The sequence below is a fragment of the Sus scrofa genome, chromosome 2 (genome assembly GCF_054392235.1).
Source record: "Sus scrofa isolate SSC_HxYL_T2T_F1_AM1 chromosome 2, Sscrofa_HxYL_maternal_Yorkshire_Landrace_v2.0, whole genome shotgun sequence".
NCBI classification, from domain to species: Eukaryota; Metazoa; Chordata; class Mammalia; order Artiodactyla; family Suidae; genus Sus; species Sus scrofa.
This window is the reverse complement of record NC_139384.1, coordinates 925,138-946,758: the sequence shown is the minus strand read 5'-3', so window position 1 is coordinate 946,758 and position 21,621 is coordinate 925,138. Positions and strand designations below refer to the sequence as shown.

General features: G+C 68.4%; 1 protein-coding gene across 18 annotated transcripts in view; it reads right to left on the bottom strand.

Moving 5' to 3' along the window:
* BRSK2 (BR serine/threonine kinase 2) overlaps nucleotides 1-19,266 on the bottom strand; it is a 57,538-nt gene extending 38,272 nt beyond the window's left edge. For all 18 annotated transcript variants that reach the window (XR_002341376.2, XR_014836544.1, XR_014836545.1 and 15 more), the window contains exon 1: nucleotides 18,832-19,266. Coding sequence is in view for 13 of the 18 variants with exons in the window: in XM_085009841.1 (XP_084865967.1) it covers nucleotides 18,832-18,925 (94 nt within the window). In the remaining 5 variants the exon portion in view is untranslated. The remainder of the gene's footprint in view (nucleotides 1-18,831) is intronic.
* Nucleotides 19,267-21,621: the final 2,355 nt, after the last annotated feature.

Sequence of the window (21,621 nt, the reverse complement as noted above, 5' to 3'; positions counted from 1 at the left end):
GGACCTTAACCCACTGAGCGAGGCCAGGGACGGAACCCGCATCCGCGTGGATCCTGCTCGGGTTTGCTGCTGCGGCACCACAGCAGGAGCGCCCAAAGTCTTCTTTCAAAAGGAACGGAATCGGCGAGAACTGATCTAAAGGACAGAACAAGAAGGCAGTTTCTATCACACACATTTCTGTCCCGAGACCTGTTCGGCGGCGGCTGCTCTGAGAGTCGGGATGTGAGGTGGGCGCCCGGTCCCCGGGGAGGGGGGCGTCGTCCAAGGGGGTCCAGCAGGGGTGGGGCAGGCTTGCCATGTGTCCCCACAGGTGGCCAGGCACAGCTGACAGGGGCAGCCCCATCCACATCCCAGCCTCTGGCCCCGAGGGTGGCCCTGGTCCTCAGCCTGCAGCCTCCCTTGGCCTGGGCCTCCCTCCCTAAGCCCAGCCCAGGCGGTCACATCCTTCTCCCGGCCTGCGGCAAAGGCGCCCGGCAGGGCGTCCCTGTGCCTTCCCAGGGTCGCAGCTGCCCGCTGATCGCTGGTGTCCCCAAGGACGGTGTGAGGGGCTGGGGGAGCAAGGAGCCAGCAGATCCCACTGGCGCCCCCCACCCCCGCCCCGGCCCTCACCTGCCCTGCCCAGAAAGGCCCCCACTTGGCTCGTGGGCTCAGGGGACGGGATGGCAGGCAGTGCGGGGACCCACAAGACAGGGCTCAGCTTCTGGCACAACAGGCCCCAGACGCCTGCACTCATGCCCCTGCTGACCCCAGGGGTCTCTGTTTGGGAGCTGGGAGTGGGGACCGCACGCTGGGCTGGGGACAGAGGTGGGGGGCCTGGAGGAGAGGGTGTGGAGGGTGGGGGGAGTGCTTGCCCCGCCACCACACCCACCAGGCACCCCCCAAGCCCGGCTGCCCAGTGACTCGTCATGCACTGGCTACAGTGGCCTCACCCCAAACTCTGGGCTGTGCTGGCTCTGCGCCCCCAGCCCGGCCGGGAGCAGCTTTCTTGAATGAAAACAGCCCAATTAAGTCCTCCCAGAAGAGGGGGTGCTTCCGCTCTGGCCGAGCAGCTGCCCTTCACCTCCGACCACTTTCCAGGGGCGGGAGCATCACACATGCTGCCCAGACTCTGGGGACACCGGGGAAGTGCTGGCAAGCTGCACCCCTGCCAGGGCCGGGGCTGACCCAGGGGCCGCTCCGCCTACCCCACCTCCCCTGAGGCCTGTGGGGGGCAGTGCCAGGGGCACACTCTCATCCCACCTCCGGCCACACCGACCCCGCCCATGGGCTGGCAACCACTCCCCACCCCAGGACCCCAGCCTCGGGAACAGGCACCAGGCAGAGAAGGGCCTGCCTGCAGGCGCTCCCAGCACCCCACCCTGGGGACAGGTCACGCATGTAGGGCCATCTGCCCAGAAGCTGCCTGGGCTGCTGGGCAGGGGCCAAGCCCACCACGCACTCCAGCTCTGCTGCCCCTCCCCCCCGCCCCCTTTGGCTTAGTGCTGGTCAGGGGGGCAGGACACACACACACACACACACACACACACACACACACGCATGCGCGCACGCGCGCGTGCACGTGTGGCTGATGTCCTGCCCATCACCACACACCTAACACCTTATTTTCACAGAAAGCTCGAGAGCTGGCCTGCAGCCTGGGCCCCAGACCCTCTGCAGTGAGGGGACCCGTCCCAGGCCCCCAGCCTCCAGCTGCCCTGACCTGTGGGAACCCAGGCCTCCCAGGGGGTCAGCGCCACCCCGCCAGCACCGACCCAGGCCCCTAACGGGGAATCCCATCCTGAAAAAGTGCCCCCGGAGGGTCTCTCTCTGGGGACCAGCCCTGGGCCGGGGACTGCAGGGAGGAAGGGGCAGGGCTGATGAGAGCGGGTCGGGGGTCAGGGCACAACCGCAGGGGAAGCTCCCACAGGATGTCGAGTGGAAGGCGTGGGAGAGCGAGGCCAGGCTGGTGATGAGCCAGCCCAGCGACTCGGCACAGACCCTGCCCTGCCACCTGCTCTGGCTGGGGACCCTGGCTCAGGCCAGAGCCCTGGGGGCTGTGAGGTGTCACAGGACGCCAGCCCCAGCGCCCTCCGGCCAACTTTCCCCACCAGGCTGGGCAGGGCGGGCTCGTCCTGGGCGCGGCCACAACACCAGGTTGGCCCTTGACACCAGCGTGTTGGGCCAGAGTCGTGGGTGCGCCATGGGGGGTACAGGAGGACGGGCAGGGCAGAGCCCCCCTCCATCCTGAGCCATGCTGGGGGACTGGGGGGTGCAACTCAGGGCCCTGGATGCCAGACTGGCAGGTGAGCCTACCCTTGCTGTGGCCCAGGCGGGGGTCCCTTGTTCAGCGGGTGGGCCCTTCCCACCTGGAGCCCGCAGCGGGGCTTAGTGGTTGCTGACGGACAGGCGTGCACAGGGCCCTTCCCCCGCCTCTCGGCTCACACACGGGCACACAGACTCACACCTGTGCACGGGGATGCAGGGCAGGGCCAGCCAGACCGAGGAGGCAGCAGGTGTGGTGGGAGCGAGGGAGCGGGGCCTGCAGGGGTGGGGGCAGGCCCGCTGATCACCTGGAAAGCCGGGCCCTCCTCCTCCCACCTCCCGTCAGGCCAGAGAGGCGGGGCCGCGGCCCCAGACTGGCTGGACATGGGCATCCTGCATGGTGCCCCATGGCGGGCGCCGCAGCCATCGCTGGCTGTTCAGGGGTGAGGCCGCTGTGCTCCTCCTGGGCCTTCTCTCTGGGGTGCCTGCCCCAGCACTGCCCAGCTGTGGTACCCACTCTGCCCACTGACCTGGGCTTGGGGGGGGTCCGGGGCGGGGCACGGCCTCTCTCCAATGTGTGGTCTAGCCCAGGAGCCAGAGGAGGGAGGGAGGGGTGAGCAGCCGCCCCCCCCCCCATCATGTGAGCAGGGTGGGGCTGGCGCGCAGGAGAAGGGAAGCTCAGTCGTGGGTTTGTGTCGAAAACCTGCCCTGGGGAACCGGGGCTGCTCTGGGGGCCCTGGGGAAGAGCCTGCTCACCCTGGCCAGCGCCCCCACCCCATCCCTGAAGGATCCCAGCTGGTCTCCCAAAACGGCGCCTCCTCATACAAAGCCCTCCCCCTCCTCTCGGCTGCCAAGCCGCCATCTGTCGCCATGACGACGACGGGAGCAGCCGGGCTGGGGCCCTGAGCGCTCTCCCCACCCCCCTTCCCCCTCCCCCGCGCCCTTCCGCTGGGCCCCCCGGCCGCAGAGCCCGGCTGTCCAGCCAGCGGGCCTGGCCCCGCCCCGCTAACACTGCCTCCCGCACAAAAGGCCGGGCCCCCTCCGCCCCGACCCTACCTCGATGCCGCCCCGCCCAGGGCAGGGCCTGTCTGGTGCTGGGCACGGCTGGTGACCGGCCTGGCCCCTGACCCACCTCCCCCGCCGTGCCCCCCCCCAAGGAGGTCAGCCCTCCCCCCTCCCCCAGAGCTCCAGCAGTCCCGACTACCTAGGGGCAAGTGCCCAACAGGTGACCAGGCCCTGAGACAGCAGGCAGCACCCCCCCACACGCACCGCCCCCCAAACCCCAACAGACCAAAGAGGCACCCGAATGAAAGAGCCCAGCACTTTCTGCGGCCAGGCTGGCGAGGACACCCAGAGGTGACAGCCATCAGGCCACCACTGGCAGCTCTCGCACCCCTGCCAGACAGACACCAGGACTGCCCTGCTCCCAAGGGCCCCAGGCTCAGGAGCCACACACGGCCCGAGTTTTGGGCCCTCTCGAGTTTTGGGCCCTGGTTTGCTCCCTAAAACCTGCTTCCCTGTCTGGCCGCTTCTCACAGCTCCGGGGAGGTGGAGCGACACTCAGATTTAAAGAGCTGGACAGCTGCACCCTGGGCAGCGTGACGGGGACTCGATGCCCCCCGCCCCGCCTCCAGGTCGCCTCCCCTGGGACTCTGAGTCCACGGAGTCACTGGCAGAACCGCAACCAGGGCAACTCAGAGCAGCCCACCCCCCAGAGGAAAGGCGGGGAGAGCCCACCCTCGACTGGAGCTCTGACAGCTCCGCAAACCCGCCCACGGCAGTTCTCAGGAGCAGCAACGCCCAGCGCAGCCAGGCCGCGGGGGCTGAGCCGACAGAGCGCAGCTGGGACCGTCCACCCCAGGGCAGCCACAGCCCCCAGGCTCAGGCACAGGGCCTGGGAGCAGGGGAGCCAGGCTAGGCTCGAGGCGGAGTTGTGGGGGCCAAGGAGCAAGGCGTGCTGGTCCTGCTCTGGCTGCCCTATGGCCCCACCTCGGAGGGCCAGCTCCCCAGTGGGTCTGGGAGGCGGGGGTCAAGGTGGGCGGAGTATGGGGCGCACACAGGCTGCCAGGACAGGCCAGGGAAAGCCCAGATCCCTCCTTCTGGGGCGGAGGGGCCCAGCCAGCCGGACACTGGCAGGGGGCAGGGCAGGCCTCCTCTGACCCCGAAGAACCGCCCCCAGCCTCAGCAGCACCCACTTCCTAAAAGCAAGACCCCCAGCCGCCCGGAGGCCCGACCTGGGAGCCACGGCCCCCTGTGGGCGGGGCAGAGGCAGAGGCCAGCAAGACGGACCCCACGGCTCTCTGGGCACAGCCATAGGCAGACACAAGGCAGGGTGCCCGAGGGGACCCCGAGGCCTTGTCGGGGCGGCACAAGCACTGTGAATCCATCAGTGCTGGGGTGCACTGGGTAAAGACAGCAAGCAGCTGGCTGGGCCTCTCTCTGCCCTCCCCGCCCGGAACTCCCACCTACCGGCACTGGGAAACCCTTCGGGAGAGCAGGTCTTCCCAGGGCCGGGCAGCGGGCACCACGTGCCCAGTTCCAAATGTGGCAGGTGACCACGTTAGCTTTTTTATTAACTGTTTCATCAATTCAATACTGTAAAGTTAGTCCAATGAGACATTCTGATTGAATTCAGTGACTGCTCAGTAATTCAGTCTGTTCACCTGTTTTCTGTGAGCGGGCGCCCTGGTCTCGGCAGTCTCAGGCCTGGGGCTGAGGCTGCGGCTGCTGCCAAGCGCCTGGACGAAGAAGGGCGCTGGCCTGAGGGGCCCCGGACGAGCAGGGTCAGAGGCGCGTGGGGAGCAGGCGTGGGCACCACGCAAGGAGCCCCCTGTACGGGGAGGCTGCACTCCAGGAGGCCAGGGTCCCGCCCGCAGCGTGGACACCGTGGTACGACCCGAAGCAGGCACGGCCAGCGGCAGCGTCCTGGCCGGCAGCTGGCAGGCCTCCGGGGGTATGGACAGACGGAGCAGGGGTGACCGGCAGGACGGATTCGGGGTCAGCGACCCAGGGCCTGGTGGGGGAAGGAGGGGGTCACCAGGAGGAGGCAGGCGGCCTACAGGCCGGCCTCAGGGGGCTTCGGCAGCAGACAGGGACCCCCGCCCATCTGCCCAGACCCTCCTCTTTCCAGCTCCACCCCCGCTGGCCCCAGGAATGGTGACAGGGTTGCCGTGGTGACGAGGCGGGGGAAGCCTGCCCCGGGAGCCCCAAGGGATCCCGCCTGTCACCACACCCCCAGACAGACACAGCAAGACACACCCGCAGCCCCTCTGGCAGCAGACGCAACCCCATGCAGCTCCATGCACACCTGCCAGGCATGGGGGACCCTCCGGCAGGGAGCCAGGCCCGGAGCAGCGCGCGCAGCTAAGCCAGATGTGGGAGGCCTCCCCAACCAGGGCCAGGAGCCGCCAGTGACCGTCCTGCTTCCCCGCTGCCCCCAGCACCCTGGCTGTGCCCCCGTCCCCGCACAGGACAGGGTGAGGCCTCGTGCAGGGGAGCCCCTGCCCCCTCGCCATCTGCCGGCGGCCAGCCTGAGGTCAAGTAGAGGAAGGCACAGTACCCCCAGCTGCGGGCACCAGGCCACCCAGCAGCCCTTTGCCAGGCACACTAGCAGGGCTGTCAGGGTCAGCCTGGAAAAGCCACGTAGGGGAACAGGAGGGCGGGATGGAGGGACAGCTGCGGGGCGGACACGCGTTCCTGGCCCGTGGCCGACACCTCCTGTCCCCACGTGGGAGGGGAGTGGGGCGCAGGACGGCTCTGCACGGTCAAATTTGGATCTCGCACTTCCAAACCTGTCTGCTGACTCGGTTTCTCAGACAGGGTCCTGTGTCCTGCCCTCCCCGGGCTGACAAGCCTGTGCCCACGCCTGCTCACCAGGTGGGGAGCTGGAGGCCCGTGCTGGACTTTCCCAGGAGACCAGCACCCCAAGTCCCTGGGTCAGGGGTCCGGGGCAGGCCACGAAGGCGCTGGCCCTGACCGTGGAGCACGTGGGGGAGCTGGGGGCTGAGCTGGCTGCTGGGGCCGGCCAGGGGCCCAGCCGGCACCGCACACGAGAGGGACACCAAGGCGCTGGGCCAGGCAGGCCGTGTGCAGGCCGCTCCCACCCGATTCAGGAGGGCCTGGCTGAGGTACCAGGCAAATCCCCTGCCCGGTGTCTCAGACACAGACATACAGATGCACGCCCAGCCTGCGGCGCCAGCGGAGAGCAGCTGGAAGGGCCGGGCAGTGGAACCTGCCACCCTACGGTGCAAATGGGCACAGGTCTCAGGACAGGTGCCCAGCCCGTGTGCTCAGCTCTCCCCGGGAAACAGTCCTGATCCCTGACCCTCGACCTCCCACCCGGGCAGTGGAGCCTGTCCCACAGCCCCCCGACCCCCAGGGACGGACAGGCAGCTTGGATCTCGCACACACACCCTCCCACCTGCAGATCTGCAGTTGGCATCAGCACCGGCCACAGGGCACAGGCCTGGCTTGTGAAGTCCCAGACCCAGTGCTTGGGAAGGCCGCACCCCAGGGAGCCCCACATCATCCTGCCGGCACGGGGCCCCCGGGCTCTTGCTCTGCTGACCCTGCCAACAGGCCTGCCGCCGCCCGCCCTGGACCCCAAGCAGGGAGAAAAGAAGGGCAGGGCGCTGACAGATGCTCCGAGCCTGCCGAGCAGGGCCCCCGCCACGCTGCCCCAGCGTGAGCATCCAAGAGCAGAGCCAGCTCCGTGGGGACACCCTCGCCTGCAGCCCCAGGCTCAGCAGGGCCCACCCCAGGGATGAACTCCTGAGGCCCAGCAAGGAATTGCAGGGCCCCGAGATGGTGCCCGGGCACGTGCCCACAGCACCAATGAACCCCCTGCCGCCCCGCAGTCCTGCACAGGGCAAGGCAGGCTCCTGAGGGGCCTCCTTCCTCCCCAAGGCCCACTCAGGGCGCTCCTGCCACAGGCTGGTGGAGGGGGCCACAGACCCAGCCTGGACACTGCCCATTGGGTCTCTCGGCCCAGGTCAGGACTGTCCCCAGCAGAGCCGGCCAGCTTCCCAGAGGTGGCCCAGGCATTCACCAGCCAGGAGACCAGAGCCTCCCCCGGCAGCACCAAGACGGCTGCCTCTAGGCCTCGGTCAGCACGGGACCCTCTCAGCACCAGCTGGGCGGGACTGTCACCCAGAAGCCCCCACCTGGGGCGCCTCGGGATGGCACAGCCCCCTGGACAGAAAGGACAGAGTGAGACCGTGCGGGCAGAGGCCCCGAGCCTCTCTGGACCTCACAGCCCTGACCGGTGCAGGCTCCTCCCGTAGGTGCTCACCCAGACGTGGCCTTCAGCCCTACCCCCGACAGAGGGGGTGCCCCCAGGCCGTCGTGCACAAGGCAGCGCACAGATGCCCAGAGGAGGGTGTGCACGGAAGAGGGGGCGGCGTGAGGCAGGGCCCAAGTCAGAGGCCCCACGGCCAGCTGTCCCCAAAGGCGGGCTGTGGAACAGGGGTCTGAGCACCTCTCAGGCAGAGGGACCCAGGAGGGGAGGCACGGATGTGCGGCGGCATGGCCAAGCTCTCTGGGGACCCTGAGGACATCGTGTGCCCTCCCAGGGCCAGCAGCAAAGCTGAAGTGACTCTGGGAACCCAGCCCATAGACCGCGGGCCACAGGGCGTTACCCCGAGGTGCCCCCCGCAGCCCTCGCCCGGACCCCAACGTGGCTGCCCTGCCGACGTGGCCCATGCCTGTGTACAGATGCCCTCTGCGGCCCCGTGGCATCTGCTGGAGAATGGCCTATCTGTGCCACTTCGTGATTAGTCATAAATCCCATGGGATTTGGGGTTTAGAGTCAGCAAGCCTCCAATCTGAGACAGGCCCTTGCTTCCAGAGATAAGCCAGCCTCTGACCCTGCCCAGCACCGCCCCCCACGCCCAGGAAACGTCCCTCCACCCCCATGGCTCGGCCCTGCCGCAGGCCCCCCGCCCAGCCAGCCCAAGACGGTGCTTCAGATGGGGGGTTCCTGGGGGTTGGAGCTGGGGGCGCCCGGCTTCCTGAGTCCAGGCCCAATTCCCTCCAGGGCCCCAGGCCTGGGGAGGGGTCCGCAGGCATGGACGGAGGCCCAGGGGACCCACCCTGTGCATGCGGACAGTTCCGGGGGTCGGCCGGAGGTGTCACAGAGGGAGGGTAACACCTGTGCTTCACGCCCACCTCGCTGCCCCCCGAGGAGCCCAGGCAGGCCAGCCTCTGGCGCAGAGGGTCAGCGGGCCTTCCCCTCCGCCTCCTAAGGCCATCACTGATGCCCAGCGGTCAGCGGTCCCTCCAGCTTTTCATCCACCCTGGGCCAGAAGACCTCGAAATAAGGAGGCAGGGGAGGCACCCGCAGGTGTGGCACAGACCCCCTCACGGTGCACCTGCCCACCCCGTGAGCCTGGACGGCACCGCCCCCACAGCCTGCAGGGTATGGGGCTGGTGGCCGATGCCTCCCGGGCTGCTCTGTGCCCCAAAGCAGCCACACAGGGATTCTGGACGGGAGGGTTCACTGCAGCAGCTCCTGCCACCGGGAGACACCCAGCCAGCATCAGCGGCACCAGGGCCTGCCCTGGGGCGTCGCCTCGAGTCACCCCGAGCCAGAGGAGGTGCCGGCAGCCCCAGGGCATGAGCAGCTCTACGTCCTGCTCTGTGGGCCCTGGCCCGCCCCGCGCCCCAGCGGGTCAGTGGCACCCCCAGAACTGGCCACCAGCCCCTTCTGCCCCAGGAGGGGACCGGGGGGCTGGGGTCTCCAGCGGGGGCACACCAGCGGGGGCTGGGGGGCTCGGGCCTCCACTGCGCACGTGCAGCACCAGGCAGCTTCCACCTGCCCCTCAGCACAGAAGCACGGCCCGCACCCGGAGGCGAGGGAACTCGGAAAGACGCCGAGCCCTTCCCGCAGGTCTGCAAGACGCCGAGCCCTTCCCGCAGGTCTGCTTGGCGCCGCGGGGGAGGTTTGAGGACAAGCCGCCGACCGCAGCCCTCCCGAGGCTCAGAAGCTGCAGACTTCAGCACTGCCGCGCCGGACAGCTCCCCGCCCGCAGCCTCCCCAGGACCAGGCCGGGCCCCAGGCTGCAGGGCGCCGCACGCGAGCCCTCCTGGAACTGGAAGGGGACCCAGGGTGCTCTCTGCTGGGGGCGGGGCTGGAGAGCTGCCCCTGCCACCGCACAACCCTGGGGGGTGGAGCGGAGACAGGAGGTGAGAGCAGCGCAGGGGGCAGGGTCCCCGGCGCCTGGACACTGCTGGCCCTGGACGTGTGCGGATCTGCTGGCTGGGAGACCCCTTCTAGGTCACTTTGGCCCCCAAGGAAGCAGGCACGCCGGGGAAGGCACTGCCGGAAGCAGGAAACCCCAAAGCACAGCCTGCACAAGGGGGCCAGCTCAGCTGCTCCCGTGAGGTCAGCTGTGGGAGCCACAGGCCAGGCTGCTGGCGCAGGCGTTCAGGGAGGAAGAGTCCAAGGCTGGGTGGCAGGAGGGCAGGGCCGCCGCTGCTGCCCCACCTGGGCGCTGACTGCCTCGAGCACCTGCCGTCCTCCCTTGGGCAGTGAGCACTCAAACGGGCCCCCAGAGAAAGGGCCGCCAGGGCCGAGGGTGAGGCTGTGCATGGAGCCAAAGTACGGCAGAGGGACCAGACGTCCATGGGAAGCTGGTCCATGCCCCCCGGGCGGCCCCAGCTCTGCGCCTGTCCTTACCCATACCCGCCCAGGGCTGCAGCTCAGGGGAGCAACCCCTGAATGACGGGCCACCACCCTCACCTGCCATAAGCCCACGCCCCGCACAACCCCGCACAATGGAGCCCAAAGGGTGCTCCCTGCAGGTATGAACCATCACGGGCCTGCACTCTGCGTGCCGGCAGGAGTGAAGCTCCCAGGCTGGGCAGAGCCACACCCTCCCCACCCCCACAGGGCCAGGTCCCTACTTCCCTGCCGCCACCCGCCAAGGGCAGGGGTGGGAAAGAGGGTGGGACGGGCACACATGGTGCAGTGTCCTCTCCCAGGGGAGCCCCTGCCGGTAGCAGCACCCCCACAGACCTGCTGAGTGGTGATGCTGAGATGAGGACCCTGGAAGTGGGGGAGCCCCGGGGGCGGGGCCACGGCGGGGACGCGGGCTCCAAGAAACAGCCCTTAAATGTTACAAACGCAGCCCCTGGCTGGATTTCTGCCAGCACGGAAAAAGAGTGTCACCTTCCCAGGGTGCCACGGGTGTGTGCCTTTTAAGAGCCCCTCTTCTCCAGACACAGCGCTAAAATATTTACAGAGAGAAGATGTCGGGTGGGGGGTGAAGCAAAGACTAGTCACTGAGGCTGGGGTGGGCTCGCGGGGTCCAGGGCACTCCTTTCTCTACTTCTCTGTCTGGAATTGCCTGTATGCAGACAAGCGGTGCCCACGGCAGCCCAGGAACGTGGGGCCCGCACCCCGGGGGGGACCCCCAGGACAGGGCATCTGCCAGCCAGATGGCAGCAGGCTGAGCACAAGAGGTCAGCGGGGTGGGGACACAGCAGGGCAGGCTACCTCGCGGGCGCCACGGGGCAGAGGGAAGGAACGAGACAAGCCCCTCGGCCTGGCCCAGCTGGCCGGCCAGCTTTGCCACGGTCCCCCCATCCACTCTGCCCACTCGCTGCCCCCAAACCAGCGCTGCCCGAAATACCACCTCAGAGGGATCAGCACGCACGACGTCCATCTGTCCAGCCTCGTCCTCGCTTCTCCCCGCCCAGCCCAAGCCCACTCTCAGGCACGCAGCCCAAGGGTTCCACCGGCTGCAGCAGCTGTGCCGGGCCCGTGCTCGGCCCCAGGCCAGCAAGCCCCCTCGTGGAGGAGCCCCCCACTCTCACACCCGAGGCAGAACAGGGAGACCGACGCCCGGAGACACGTGACACTCCCACCACCGAGTCTGGACTGGGGGCCCTGCCCACGGGCTGACCCCAGAGACCCCGGGTGCCCTGTGCCTTCCAGCTGACTCCTGGGGCGGCGGGAGTGGCCCTGGGACGGGCGGCTTGCCCAGCTCCGTCCTGACGCCATGGGACCAGGGGTGCACACACGCCAAGCGCCCCCACACTGACTGCCAGGGGCTGGGGAGTGCAGGTGCACTCCCTCCGCAAGCATCAGAGCCACACTCGGTCTCTGGGGACCCTCACGTGCCTGCGGGGCCCAGCCAAGCACCAGCCCCTCACCTGCTGGGGAGGGGACCTGCTCCTCAAGGCCACCCGGGCTCAGCTGCAGGCCTTCTGGGTCAACGGGGGTGGCAGAGCTCGCGGTTCCTGCCAGGCAGAGGCTGCTCCCAGCCTCTGTAGACCTGGGCCCCCTGCCCCCCTGCCCTAGTGCAGGGCAGCATCGACCCCAAGGAGGCTGGACACACACACTGGCAGTGTCCAGTGAGGGAAGCACCCAGCCCGCCCTGGGACTACTCGGGCCTTGTGGCCTGTGGTCCAGGCCGAAGTCAATCACAGGTGGGGGGCCCAGAGGGCGCCCGGGGGCCCCCTCCAGCCCCCAAGGCTAACCAGGCGCTCCCTCCTCAGCCCCCACTCATCCTGGCCTTCCACCCAGGCTAGCAGCTGCCAGCAACGCGGAGTTGCCCGGGAGTACCCTGGCCAAGCCACTCATCACAGATGCCACATTCCTGGCCGTTCAGCCTCCTGCTGCCCCCAAAACCCGCCCACGGCCCCGAGATGGAGCGGCAACCTGACACGTCCCCTGCCCCAGCCACGTCACTCAGGCCACGGGGGTTCACGCTGCCCTCCCACCTCTGCCCTGAGGCTGGGAAGGACAGCCCTGCTCTCTGGGAGCCAGGTGCCCTGCTGAGCCCAGGGTGGGCAGCAACGGCCCAAGTGCCCTGGGCCTCCCTCCCCTGCCAGCCCAGAGTCACACCCTCAGCCAGGCCCGTGAGCAGGGCCTGCAGGAGCCCGGGGGGTGCAGCCCCCAGCCCCTGTGTGGGCGAGGATGTGGCAGCCACCTGGGGACACGGCTCTGCCCTCAAGGGCGAGCACCCCCAGGGTGTGGACCCAGGACACCTGCCAGCACTCCGCACACATGACCTCAGCGACCTCTGAAATGCAGCCAGAGGTGCTATCACCCCAGGGCACAGAGAAGAAACCGCGGCCCTGGGCCCCGAGGGACGGAAGCAGAGGAACAGGAAGAAGCCACCGGAAGACAAGGGCCGAGTTCTCAAGCTCGCTGGGCCCACGGGAGCCTCCTTCTGCTGGGCGGGGGCTCCCAGCTGCCCAGCTCCAGAACACTGGCCTCTCAGAGGCCGCGGAACAAGGCCCAGGCCGCCTCTCAGGGCCCAGCCCACACAATCCCTGCTTTGTCCCCGCGGCCTCTGCCCAGCCCAGCCTCCACCTTGGCCAGGCCCGGGCAGCTGGCCGGGGGCAGCCCCGCTCGGCCGGCCGGCACCCTGGGGTGAAGCCTCGGGCAGGCCTCTGGGAAGCTCGGCCACCCTTGGCCAGGACCTGGGGCTCGGGGAGGCCCACCCCCCAGTGCCGTGTGGCCTGGGCACGTCAGCCGGCCCACAGGGGCCATCAGGGTGGGCCGGGCCTGGCACCGGAGAGGGCTCCACGGGAGAGGTCGTCCGGCGGCACCAGCTCGCCCCCGAACCCGGAAGCACGTCCTGCGAAAGGCAGGGCAGCACAAGGGACCACTCGCAGGGATGAAGGGGGTCCTTCCCCGCCGAGACCCTGGATGGCCCGACAGGCGCTGGCCTGCTGTCCTCCTGCTGGACTCCGTGCACCGCAGATGGGCCCCGACGCTCTTCCCAGCCTCAGAGCCGCCCGGAAACTTGGGAAACGCCGCTCGGCAGCCTGAGCCGCTGGGCACCAGAGCCCAGGCGGGCCGTCCCTGGGATGTGCCCCCGGACAGCGGCACAGAGCTCCAGGTGGCCCCGAGGGCCTGGGGTGCAAGCCGCATGACCGGAGAGGCCAGCTCCCAGGGCCACAGGCAGGTGGCAAGGCCTCTCTCTGACCTTGAGCTCCCACCACGCGGGTGGTCTGACAACACTCATGCCGTGTGTGACAGGGGGCCTCCAGGGAGCACAAGCGTGGCCCCTCCTAGAGGCCACACGGTGCGGGTGGACACAGGCAGGAAGGGCCCCAGGCCCGGGGCTCCAGGCACAGCCTCTTCTTGGCACCAATTGGGCACCAACTTCAGAGCTGCCTGGCCCTTCCGAGTCCCCGAAGAAACTGGCCTCAAAGGCACAGGTACTCTCCAAAGCAGGTGCCAGTGACACGAAGTTGCCCTCGTGAGCGCCTGCCACAGGCCCTCCCACAGCACCGCTGACGCGGGGAGCTCGGCGACACAGGCCATCCTCAGCCTGGGCCTCTGCCCGGGCCGGCCTGTCTGCTCCAGACCCGCAGAAGGTGCCAGCACCGAGCAGGCCTGAGCTCGGGTGGAGAGGACACGGGTGGCGCTGCCGCCAGCCTCCCCCCCCCCGCACAGCCCCCCAGCAGCTGCTCCCCCAGCTCGGACATTCTCAGGCCCAGGGGTCACCCCACAGATGAGCCCAGCGATGAAACCGGGGAAGGTGCAGGCTCAGGGCAGTGCTGGCTGCCAGCTGGGCAGCAGGGCACCCGGCATCCCACAAGGCAACTGGCTGTGGACGGCCGGGGGGCAGGGGGAGCACAAGGAGCTAGCCCTGGAGGCCCCAGTCTGCACACGCCCCAACCTGTCCAGCCAAGCCTGAGGTCACCCGTGAGGCCTGAGGTACCCCTTGCCACCCTCTAGAGGCCGGGGTGGGGGGCCTGGAGCGCCCGGACCCCGAGGCCCCTCTGCTCCTCTGCCCTGTCCAGCAGGGTGTACCCTCGGGGCCATGGCCAGCGTCGGCCTGGCTTCCCAGGGAAAGAGCCAGACCCGCACTCCCAGCACATGCTCTGGAGGCACCTCTGCACCCTGGCACGCGGTGGGCAGAGGCCGGCCACAGATGCCTCTTCCTCCATTGTGCTGGGGACCCTGGGGGTGGGGAGCCGCCGGCCTCAACGACCCCTGCGAGGAACTCCAGTGTGGAGGAACCCATGGCCGCAGCCGCATCAGGCAGCATCCAGCTCTGCCAAGGGCATTCCTCTCCCGGGCAGGTTGGCCTGGGCCGTGCCCCCTGCTTGCAGGGCCTCCCTGGTACAGAGCTGCTCCCCCAGCCCCACAGCGCCCACTGCCATGGCCAGTGGAGAGGCAGGTGGGACACAGGGAACCTGAAGTGCTCAGAGCCACAGAGACCACTCTGGGAGCAGAGTCCGAGGTCTCTGTCCACCCCCGACCCCCCATCCCTACCTCCGCGAAACGGCCCGGCCCTTGTGGCGAGACCCCGGGACTCCCACACAGAGCTGTGGTCCCTCACCATGCACGGCCCACCCAGGGCCGGCTCTCAGCCAGGCGGGGGGCTTCCTGGGGGGGGAGGCTAAGCCTCGGGAGGACGGCCGCAGGGCACCTGTCCCTCTCAGAGCCACTGACGGGGTGTCCCGCCACTCCAGGGGGCAGGGAGACGGGGCGGGGGGGGGGACGCCCCTAGGCTATTCAAGAACAAGGTCCAACTTTTAACCAGGCCGGTGCAGCGAGCATCTCTGGGCTTCCCCACTGAACCCAGGAGCCGGTACCCTTGACCAAAGCCCGAGTTCTGAGCCCGCTTCCTCGCTTACGCAACAGGTTAGGGAGACAGAGGCTGCCCTGCGGCACAGAGCGGCAGGCCCTGGGCTCACAGCAAGGGCAGCGTGCCCTGCTCACTGCACGACAGGTGGCCCACGCGTGGCCCACGCGTGGCCCTGGCCCCATCCACCCTGCTCTGTCCACCTTCCCCGCGCACCCAAGTCCAATGCCTCCAGCCACACAGGGAGGCCCCTGCTCCAGGCCTCAGCACCCCAGGCACCTCAGGCCGGGTCCTGGGCCAGCCCCTGCCCCCGCCCCATCCCAGGGCTCACAAGCTGTAGCCATTGACTGGCTCGAAAGCTGCCTCCAGTTCAACTTACTTTTTTTTTTTTTTTTGTCTTCTTGCCTTTTCCTGGGCCACTCCCACGACACATGGAAGGTCCCAGACTAGGGGTCAAATTGGAGCTGTAGCCCCCAGCCTACACCAGAGCCACAGCAACGTGGTATCCGAGCTGCATCTGCAACCTACCCCACAGCTCACGGCAACACCGGATCCTTAATCCACTGAGCGAGGCCGGGGAGCAACCTCATGGTTCCCAGTCGGGTTCGGTAACCACTGCGCCATGGCGGGAACTCCCGTTCACCTTTCTTGAACTGACCTGGTCCTCCATGCCCAGGGGCTGCCTCCCGCCTCCACCTCCGGCTCTGCGTCCTGCTCCAGCTCCAGCCAAGGGTCATGCCAGGGTCTGCCAGACTCTCCCTCCAGCTCACCTGCTTCTCTCTGCTCACACCTGCCTCTGCTCCCCGCTCACCTGTCCCTCCCTCTCTCACCTGCCGCATCTTCCCTAGGAGGCCTCTCCAGCCTGCCTGCCACCAGCACCCACATTATTCTCCCAAGAGAGAGCCTGGAGGGGCTCCTCGCCCGGCCCTCCCACCGGTCTGCGAGCCCAGCCCGGTAAGCGGCAGGGAGGCCCCGACCCACACCTTCTCTCCTCAGCTGACCCCTCGCCTGCAAGCCCCACCTCGGCCCCCCCCACCTGCCACCCACCAGGAGGGGGACGCGGCTCCCCATCCCCCTCCTCCCGCGGGGTCTTCCTGGCCCCAAGTTGGCCACGCCCTGGTTTGCGCTGCTCCTTCTCCTGAGGGCTGGAGGGGTGCAGATGGCACAGCCTACACAACTGGACCCGCCAGAGGGGCCCCTCCCCACCTGAAGAGGCCTCTCCCAGATCAAGGAGAGGCCAGGCGGAGCCTCGGCAGTGAACGCCACCCCACACAGCGACACCGGCCCCCAGCAGGCCCAGAAGGCCCGTCCCCGACCAGAAACCACCTCCCCCGGGCTGCCTGCAGAGGTGACGCCAGGCCGCCAAGGACAGCCGGGCAGAGGAGATGACTTCTGATCACAGCCTTGCCAGGCCCGACGTGGGGCCAACACCAGCAGAAGTGACGGACCCGCTTCCTGAGCCCGACGCCGAACAGCCAGTGGCTAAAAAGATGCAACAGAAACGCAAACTGGCCCCTGTGGGCCCCCAGAAGGGGCAGCCCTGCCCAGCTGCACTCCACCCTTGGAGCACCCCCACCCCGCGTCGGATCCCCCAGAGGCAGCGTCTGGGGAGAGCAGCAGGCCCCCCCGCTGGGAGCATGCCAGCCAGGGTGCCCGGGCCCCACTGCCCCAAGTGGCCCAAAGCCACAGACGCCTGCTGCCCTCAGCAATCCTTTACAGGACCGGAGGTGGGGGACAACAGCAGGGAGGACAGAGGTGTCCCTGGGACGAGGAGGGTCAACCACGGGCCCCACCAGGCCGCGGGCCTGGAGGCTGCACCACTCCAGGCCAGTGGCCCGCAGCCGACAGCCCAGGAGGGTGGCGCCAGCACATTCTTCCCCCAAGATGCCTGGCAGAGAGCCGAGCCCCACGTAAGGTCCGACGTTTATCTCAGGAGCAAAGGGACAGGCCTGGGAAATGACAGCTTTCTTGGCATTTGGAGCCCAAGGCCGGCCGGCCGGCCAAGTGGCCGGGCCCAGCGCACACACCAGGAGGCCCCACGTCCACCAGACTCCACAAGGTCCCTCAGCGGAAGGGACACCCCCCAGCCTTCCCGGGAAGCAGCGCTCCCGCCGCCAGAATCTGGGGTGGGGGGGCAGCTCACCCGTGAGGCCAGAAGGAACAGAGGGCGGACAGACCCCCAGAGAAGGCCTCGACGTGACGGAGAGCCCGTTCCACTCCAAAGGGAGGGGCCCCCCGAGCTGCTTCTAAGCCTCCCAGGGCAGCAGGTCGCCCCCCAGCCCACATCCTTTTGTGCTCACGACTGTTAATCCCAGTGAAACCTCCGTAATTAAGTGCACGACAGTCTGACTCAATGAAGAGTAGGGAGACCGGCCCTGCCCACGGAGACCGGCTCCTAGAATTCACTGCTGCCACCACTTACACGCCAGGCTTTCCTTATGACATCTTCCTGGCAAGGTGATGAGATTATTGCACTGCCGCCCGCTTTCTGCCGCCCGAGCCCCTCCTCCCCCGTTGAGGACGCCACCAACTACAGCTGCTTCTCCCAGGAAATAGGAGTACTTAGAACTCAGGTGGCCACACACTGTCTGCCACCTCCTCCTCGAACCCAGGCCCTGCCGCCCCCACTCCCAAGGGCACTGCACCACTGCCCAGGGCCCGTGGGTGCCTCAGCAGTTGGCACAAGGGCTGTCGACCCAGCAAGGGGTGCAGGGGAGCTTCCACGGCCTCCAGCCCAGACCCCTTCAGGAGTTCCGGCTTCAGTTACATCACAGCCACTGCCCGCCACCCCCACCACCCCCCCAGCCCCAGGCTTGGCCCACTTTTCTGCCACCTCCAGGCTCCGCCTCTGGGCCCACCTGGGGGCTCTTGGGGGAGGGCCTGCTGCATCCCAGGCTCAAGCACCCCCCCCCCCCGCCCCCCCGGCCCCGACCCTGCACCAGGGGAAGGACCCAGCCCTTCCGCCCAGCCCTCCTCCTCCCTGCCTCCGCTCCCCTGCTGCCCTAGGTCGAAGGAAGGTCCCCTGCTGCACAGGGACGAGGAGCCAGTGGCGATCGGACCTCTGGGCTGCCGAGAGCGGCCCATCCGGAGAGAAGAAAGAAAATGGCTGAGCCTAGCCTCCCACAAAGCGACTCTGGGCACGCCTGGCCAGCCAGATGAGAGCGCTGGCAGGGGCTGCAATCTAACGGGCTCGCCAGAAAGACAGTCGCCCAGGACCAACCGGAGCCCTCTCCTCCCGCCGGCCAGGGGTCCGCCGCACCTCCGCTGTGGGATCCGCGGCAGGCGATCCGCGGTTGGGCCCAGGGCAGCCTCCCTCTCCCTCCCCTGGGGGAGTGCGGTGTCGCAGACATTCCGAGCAATGGCTGGGAGGAGAGAGGCGCTGTCCAGCCCTCTCGGTGGCCCGGGCACTCTCCCACTCCCACAGTGGAGGGAGGTCCCGGCCCGGCCAGAGCGGCCCGCTACCCCGCAGGACGCGCGGCGCGGCCTCTCGGTCCGCAGGCCGCGGGACTCGGGGGTCGCGGCCGGGGGCGCGCGGCTCGGGGCGCAGCTGCTCGGGCAGCACGCCTATTAGCACGGCCGCGGCAGACGGCAGATGGGCGCCCGCTCAGCCCCCTCCTCCCGCGGCACAATGGGCCCCGCCGCTCGGGCGCACAATGCGGCCGGGGCTGCGCACCTGCAGCCCGGCCGAGGGGCGCTGGCCCGGCCCGTGCGCCCCCGTCCGCGCCGCGTGTCCTTGGGCCGCGCCCGGCGGACCGCAGCCGCGCGCCTCGCGGGGCTCCGCGGCTGGAACCGGCGCCTGGCCGCCCATTGTTCGCGGCCGCGGGCCGGGGCGGCGGGCTGGGCCTGCAGCACACCGCTCGGGGCGGCCTCCGTCCCGGGCCCCGGCTTGGCGCGCCAGCGCCAGCCTCCGCAGCGGCGTGACCGTTCGCACCCGGTGCTTCCCGGTCCCCTGACGCCCCCAGTTCCCACCGGTGTCCCCGGTCCCCTGGCCCCTCCATGTGCCGGGTCCCCTCGGCCCCAGCCCCCGCCGGCCCGCACGCACCTGTCTGCCCCTTGCCCAGCGTCTTCTCCAGCCGGTAGGGCCCCACATACTGCGCGTGCTGCGCCCCGCCGCCGTCCTTCCCCGTCGATGTCATCGCTCCCGGGCCCGGCGCCGGCGAGGTGGGCGCCCCGGGCGGGCGGGCGGCGGCAGGGAGGGGCCGCGTCCGTCCGCGTCCGTCCGTCCGTCCGCTGGGCCGGGTCGGCGGCGCCCGGCGGGCCGCGCTCGCTCCGCGCCCCCCGCGCCTCCCCCGCGCCGCCGCCCCCCGCGCCTGCGCTCGCTCGGATGCCGCCCGCCTGCGCTGCCTCCGCCTCTCCGAGAGGACCGGGCGGGCGGGGGCACCAGGCTTCCGCCGCCGCCGCCGCCGCCGCCGCCGCCGCCGCCGCCGCCGCCGAGGCCCGCGCCCCGCGCCCCCAACGCACGCCCGTCAGTCAGTCCGCGGCCACGCAGCCGAGCCGAGCCGAGCCGCTGAGCCGAGCCGAGCCGAATCGAGCCGAGCCGCCGAGCCCAGCCGAGCCGAGCCGAGCCGCCGAGCCCAGCCGAGCTGCCAGCCGAGCCCAGACGAGCGCAGCCGGACGCAGCGGCGGCAGCGAATGGCTCTCGCGCCAGCCAATCAGCGCTACCGGCCAATCAGCGGCGCCCTCTACCCTCCCCCATCCCGCCCCGCCCCGCCCCGCCGCGGCGCGTGCTCGGGGGAGTTGGTCTCCCAGAGGAGAGGCCTGGGAGGCGTCCGGGCGGGGTCCAGGCGAGGCCGGGCAGGGCCGGGCCGGGGGGCGGGGCAGGTCGAGGCCCGGGCGTCTCCGGCCCTCCGCCCGCAGTCCCCGGCCCGCCGGCCCCGCCCGGCCGCAGAGCTGCGGGTGCCACACGGCCCTCCCTTAAAGCGCATCCCGGGACAGTGCCGGCAGCGGGCCGTGGGAGTGGGTAGGCTGCCGCCCTGGCTCCCGGCACGGTCCCTGCTGGCTGCGACCACCAGGGGTGGGGAGGAGTTCCGAGCTCCTCCCCACCCCTTCCTCGGGGGAGCGCTGCAGGCTTGTGGCCCCGCCGTGACCTTGCGTGTCCCGAGGCTGTGCCCAGGATGCTGTCCTCCTCCGCTTTCCCGTGTGCATAACGGTGACCGGCATAGCGGGGTTAGGCACTCAGTCAAGGTCACACAGCGGGCCTTTGTGCGGGCCTCTCTTCTGGGCCGGACGCTTACGCGGAGGGTGCGCCCACCGACGGCTCCCGGGAGGAGTCTGCAGAGGCAGCTGGACCTCGAGGGCCCCTGTTTATTGCGGAAAAGACGCTTGCTGCCTTAAGCTAGTGCTGGAGAGAACGGTGGGAGAAGAGAGGTGAGGGCCCAGAGCAGGGAGCCCCCAACCCTGCAGGTGGGGGCGTCCCACACCCTTTGAGCCACTGGGTGTCTTGAGGCGGCACAGCGTCTGCCGCCAGGTCTGGGGCGGCTAACTTTCACCTGCAGGGTTTCTGCAGCCTCCTGGGGCTCCACAGCCAGCTCTCTCCCATAATCCTCTGCTCCTGCCCAGCCTGGCGTGGATGGGGGGTGACCTCTGGAAACTCCCAGCTCGTCCCGCACCCCTTCCCTTTCTGGGAGGGGCTGTTTGCAGTTCCTTCTCCCCTATTCAGCTCAGGAAAGGGAGCCCGACCTCAAAACAGGGCTCCCGGAGCCCTTGCGGGTTCCGTGCTTGCTTCCTGCTCGTTTCTTTAAAGGTTGTGGGTAAGAGGGGTCTACAGCCACCCACTAGTAGAACTAACAAGTGAGCTCGGCAAAATCACAGGATACAAAGCCCAAAGATAAAAATCCTACCTCTGCGTCCTAACGGTGGGCCATTAGACATGGAAATTATAAAAACACTACAATTCAAAGATATAATCAAAAACCATGAATTACTTAGAGGAACACTTAATGGAACATATGAGAGCTCTGTGCCCAGAAAACTATAAAACACCGAGACTTAAACAGACCTAAATAACTTGTGGTTGCCAGGCGGGGGGAGGGGGGGTGGGACGGACGTGGAGTTGGGGTTGGTAGGTGCAAACTATCCACGGGGGATGGGCAAGCAATGAGGTCATGCTGCACAGCACAGGGAACCCTGTGCAGGCTCTCGTGACAGACCATGGCGGACGAGGGTGTAATAAAAGGAACGTGAGAAAAGGAAAAGTCATATGTATATACCTAATACACATATATATACGAATATATGACTGGATCTTGGCTGTAGAGCAGAAATTGATACCACATTGTAAATCAACTATACTTTACTTTAAAAAAACAAAATGAAGAGACCTGAATAAATGGAGAGTCATTCCATATTGGCTTCCAAACCCAACTTGGGTTTGCCCATCTACTGCCACTGGGTTGTGGTGAAGAAACGTGCAGGTTATGGCAGGATCAAGCAAGGCACGCGGGCAGCTCCTGTTCAGCCCCGAACTCCCCCACGGCTTCCAGGAGGGGTCTCTACAGACCGTGTGAGGTGGGGTGGGGGGGTGATCAGCTCGCGCCCAATCTCCGATTGGTTGGTGGTGAGGTCACAGGTGGTGTTTTGAGACTCTCGGTCCTCCCCTTCTGGTTCCAGCTGGTCTGGGGTCTCCCGGCTGGGGGTCAGCATGCAGTCAACGGCTTCCACCAGGTGGGGGCGTCTGTCTGTGCAAAACAGCCCTAGGCCACGGCTCGGCAGTGCCCTATGGCCCTGGAGGAGGGACCAGGTCCTCAGCTTTGTCTGATGGCTCAGCAGTTGTGACAGCGTCTTGCTTGACCCTCGTCCTTTGTTTCTGCATTTTCTCACTTCTCTGATTCAG